At 39.0% G+C, this 4,014-nt stretch overlaps 1 protein-coding gene across 1 annotated transcript; it reads left to right on the top strand.

The window, feature by feature from the left end:
* Nucleotides 1–6: 6 nt before the first annotated feature.
* On the top strand, nucleotides 7–4,008 carry LOC112466827 (cationic amino acid transporter 4-like). The gene is made up of 7 exons (XM_025035159.1): nucleotides 7–185; nucleotides 338–670; nucleotides 866–1,109; nucleotides 1,429–1,762; nucleotides 1,970–2,207; nucleotides 2,294–2,455; nucleotides 2,579–4,008. Exons 1-7 carry the CDS (start codon nucleotides 14–16, stop codon nucleotides 2,746–2,748), a joined length of 1,653 nt encoding a protein of 550 aa, XP_024890927.1. The 5' UTR covers nucleotides 7–13; the 3' UTR covers nucleotides 2,749–4,008.
* Nucleotides 4,009–4,014: the final 6 nt, after the last annotated feature.

Raw genomic sequence — 4,014 nt, 5'->3', positions numbered from 1 at the left:
TGGACCTGGGGTGATGTTCAGCTTCCTCGTGGCTGGTTTCGCTTCCATTTTGGCGGCCCTTTGTTACGCCGAACTGGCCGCTCGAGTACCGAAAGCGGGCAGCGCGTACGTCTACACTTACGTCGCCATCGGCGAGTTTTGGGCCTTTATCGTAGGATGGAACCTTATCTTGGAGCACATGATCGGTACGAACCTATCTTTTCGCGGAGAACCTGAAGGATTTACCGACAAGAAGTAAAAAATGAACAAGAAAATCGAATTAGATTGAGTCAAATATTAAATTAGCGCTAAAATTAAATCAGATTGGCAATTAATGACTTTTTATTGTGTTAATTAGGCGCGGCGTTCGTGGCGAAAGCTTGGAGCGGATACGTGCATTCGTTGAGAGGCGGTGCGATTAGCAATTATACTCGCGACGTGATGGGTGAGCGGACCATAGGAGAGCAGGGCTCCAACCCGGACGTCCTAGCTGGCGGATTATGTCTGGTTTACGCGATGCTCTTGGGAGTAGGGGTGAAGACTTCGGCAACGGTCAACTCGTTGCTGACCATCATCAACCTCGCGGTGATGGGTCTGTTCGTCGTTCTGGGCATTTATTACGCGGACATTACAAACTGGAGCAGCGAGGACGGTGGTTATCTACCATATGGTTTCGGCGGCGTAATCACGGGTGGGTTATCTCAAGTAGACTGATTAAACAAATGCGACGGAAAATATATAGGGGGATTATCGTGTGACCTCACCAATCCGCGATTTCGAAGATTATGGAGATTATAGAGATTTATATACAAGGGAAATGGTTTTTGTATCTTTTGTAATATTCTCCGGTTGAAACGAAGACGTTATATCCTGATGCGTTATTCAGGTGCAGCAACGTGTTTCTACGCCTACGTCGGCTTCGACACGATCGCGACTGCCGGAGAGGAGGCTCGCGATCCAAGTCGGAGTATCCCATTGGCGACGATGCTCTCGATAGCGATAGTAATTGTTGTATATATGCTGATCAGCAGCGCCCTGACACTGGTCGTGCCGTATTGGGAGATTAATGTTACCGCTCTGCCGGAAGCCTTTTCGTCCAGGGGTATCCCGTGGGCTAAATATGTGATAAGGCGAGCAATTTTATTTTTCTATAACTCTACTCGATAAATTTATAACATAGACGTTCTTTTCACGAAATTTTTTTATGACAAAAACTAGTAAAAATAAAAATACTGTAGGCACCATTCTTTCTTTCATCATTTTTATTCTATATTTCTACAGCGATACCAAGAGATCTCACAATAACCAAGTCGCGGTGTATTCAAATTAAAAATACTTTAATATTATGATGTATAATATATTAAAAAGATATAAAAGATAGTGTATATTATAATAAAGGATGATTTAATTAATTTTTTAAGATGCGCTAATCGAAAGTGGCTTTTGCAGCGTGGGTGCCCTTTGCGGAATGACGACGACTCTTTCCGGAACCCTCAGTGAATTGTCCCCCTCGGTGTGCCCTCTCAAAGTAAGTGGAGGGCTTAGTGCTTTAATCGCTCTGATGTTCGATCTTAAACATCTGGTGGAGTCTATGTCGATGGCGACTCTGCTCGCGTACAGTATCGTGGCGATTAGCATTATCCTGCTGAGGTATCTGCCCAAGCACGAGCAATCGTCCGGTCCATCCGAGCATCAGTTGTCCAGAGTTGGTAGGCACAGCAGTGGCTGTTCCTCGCCACCTACGGAGGAAGCGGACTCCAGCAGCATCGCGTCTAAGTCCGAAGTGAGTGTGCCGCTAGGGCTTTTGATTAAATTAGGATGCCATAATTGCGGCTCACGGTACAACTTCAAAATATTTGATTTCTATAAAAAATGTAATAAATTTTGATTCTTGAAATCTATATAAGTGCCGCCTTAATATAATAACATTGCGCCAGGCAATTCTTAGATCTTTTATAACAGATTATTAATAAATTATTTATAATTATAGCTGCGGTGCGATGGATCTAGCAAATTCAAGCCGCGATACGCCTGGATGGAACACTGGCTATGGCTGCAGAATTGCGGTACTTGTCACATGAGACCTCTCATATGCGCTTGTTTGATTATTTACACGACAAGCTGCGGCTTCCTCAGTACTTTTATGATAATAGCGTTTGAAACGTCAGTTTCGTTCACGAAGAGCGGTTACCTTTTTGCAGCGAGTTTTCTTCTGCTACCCATCGCGAGTGAGTTTATCTCAATTTTTTTCCGGTTTTGCACACGACAGAAGAAATGTTGTACTCAACCGTATTTGTTTGTTGTTTGCTCGCAGGTCTTTTCGTAATTGCCGCTCACAAACAAAATCCACCCACCGGGAAATTCCAAATACCGCTGATGCCCTTGATACCAGCGTTAAGCATTCTCTTCAACGTCGTTCTGATAATGCACCTGTCTGCAAGGACGTGGGGATGGTTTTTCATATGGATGATATTCAGTACGTTGATTATAATCATGTATCATTCATATAAATAAGATATGAATTTAAAATGCAAAACCAGATATGCTCCATATAAATTTCAATGAATCTCCATTTCTCTAATTTCTCCTCTTTCTCCAGTGGTGGTGGAATACTTTCTATATAAAAAAGACGTCACTCCGCTAAACTCACATTCCGGTTTGATGGCCACCGCAGAAGCCGAGAAAGGCACAAAGTGGGGATCTACGTTACAAGTTAACCCGAAAAGTGACAAGTCACCTATTCCGAGCGTCCAAGAACTTGTTGACTAGAAATAAGTTATACATTTTTATCAATTGTTTTCCTTATCAAGCTCGCCGGTGGAGCCGTGGAAATGGCTTAAATTTTAAAAATAAAAAACGTTTGAGCTGTCAACAACGAAATATTCGTACGTAAGACTGTATGCAATGCGAATTATAACGCAGTTTAGTGCAACGGAATACAGAACAACATATTTAATCTTTAACTTTTATTAGTTTTAATGCGGTTAACGCACAATTAATGCGCTCAGCTATTTAAATGACACAATGTGTTTTATATGTATTTATTTTTCGATTATATTCGTCACACTTGTTACTTCGGCGGCTCCACTTTACATGTTGCTTGAAATTCAAAGTTTATTGAATATATTTTGTAAATATTTTTCCTTTAGAAGACCTTTTTAACTTATGCATTTTGAACTCCTCGAGAAAGTTTTTGTCTGGTACAAAAAATCTATTTTCGTACTTAGCTTTATCTTGTTCGACAGCGATTCCATATGAATTTTAAGCTCGTACTTTTACTTCTTAGCACGATCAACGAAACATTATCGTTCTTTCCTGTCTAAATGGCTATTATTATGGCTATTACACAATCGCAAGATTAAGCGATATGTGTTTTACGAAACATTGTGTTTCGTGTTGCAACGAATTCGGAGAGAAATGTAACTTATTTTATATTGTTAGTTTATTTATTATATATTTTATTACGTACAAATTCGATCAACGGGAACTTATCATTTCTTATTTCGTATATTTCGTATATTTTAATACAAGTATCGATTAAGAATACGATAGCAAGGAAACATATTTTCTTTCTGTTGTCATGACATGAATGTGACTAATCTGTCTCGTTATCAATAATATTTAAATTTAATAAATAATAATTTTGTATCTTGATTTGGCATAAATTTACGTTCGTGCAATCGAATTTAGAATTGTTTCTTGGGAACGGATAGATCTAATGATTTATGAATCATTTATGAATCTCACAATAGACTCATTCTTATTACAATTGTGTGAGTTAAGAATAATTTATATATACGTTAAAAATGGATATTATTCGTTCTTTTGATTCAATCGATTTATGAAATAGTGAAACCGCAAAGGATAATTAGAGCGTAACACGCTTCGCGAGAAAGATTTATTCTGATACCAAAAATAATATCTATTTACGTGATAATGCATTATCGTTTGCAATCTATAATTTGTGTGTATTGTATACACACGTATTGTGCATGACAATATAACGTAATATCGATGTATTAAACGATAGAGATC

Source organism: Temnothorax curvispinosus, unplaced genomic scaffold, assembly GCF_003070985.1.
Source record: "Temnothorax curvispinosus isolate PA1 unplaced genomic scaffold, ASM307098v1 QBEX01001620.1, whole genome shotgun sequence".
NCBI lineage: Eukaryota > Metazoa > Arthropoda > Insecta > Hymenoptera > Formicidae > Temnothorax > Temnothorax curvispinosus.
This window is presented reverse-complemented; position numbering and strand designations above follow the sequence as displayed.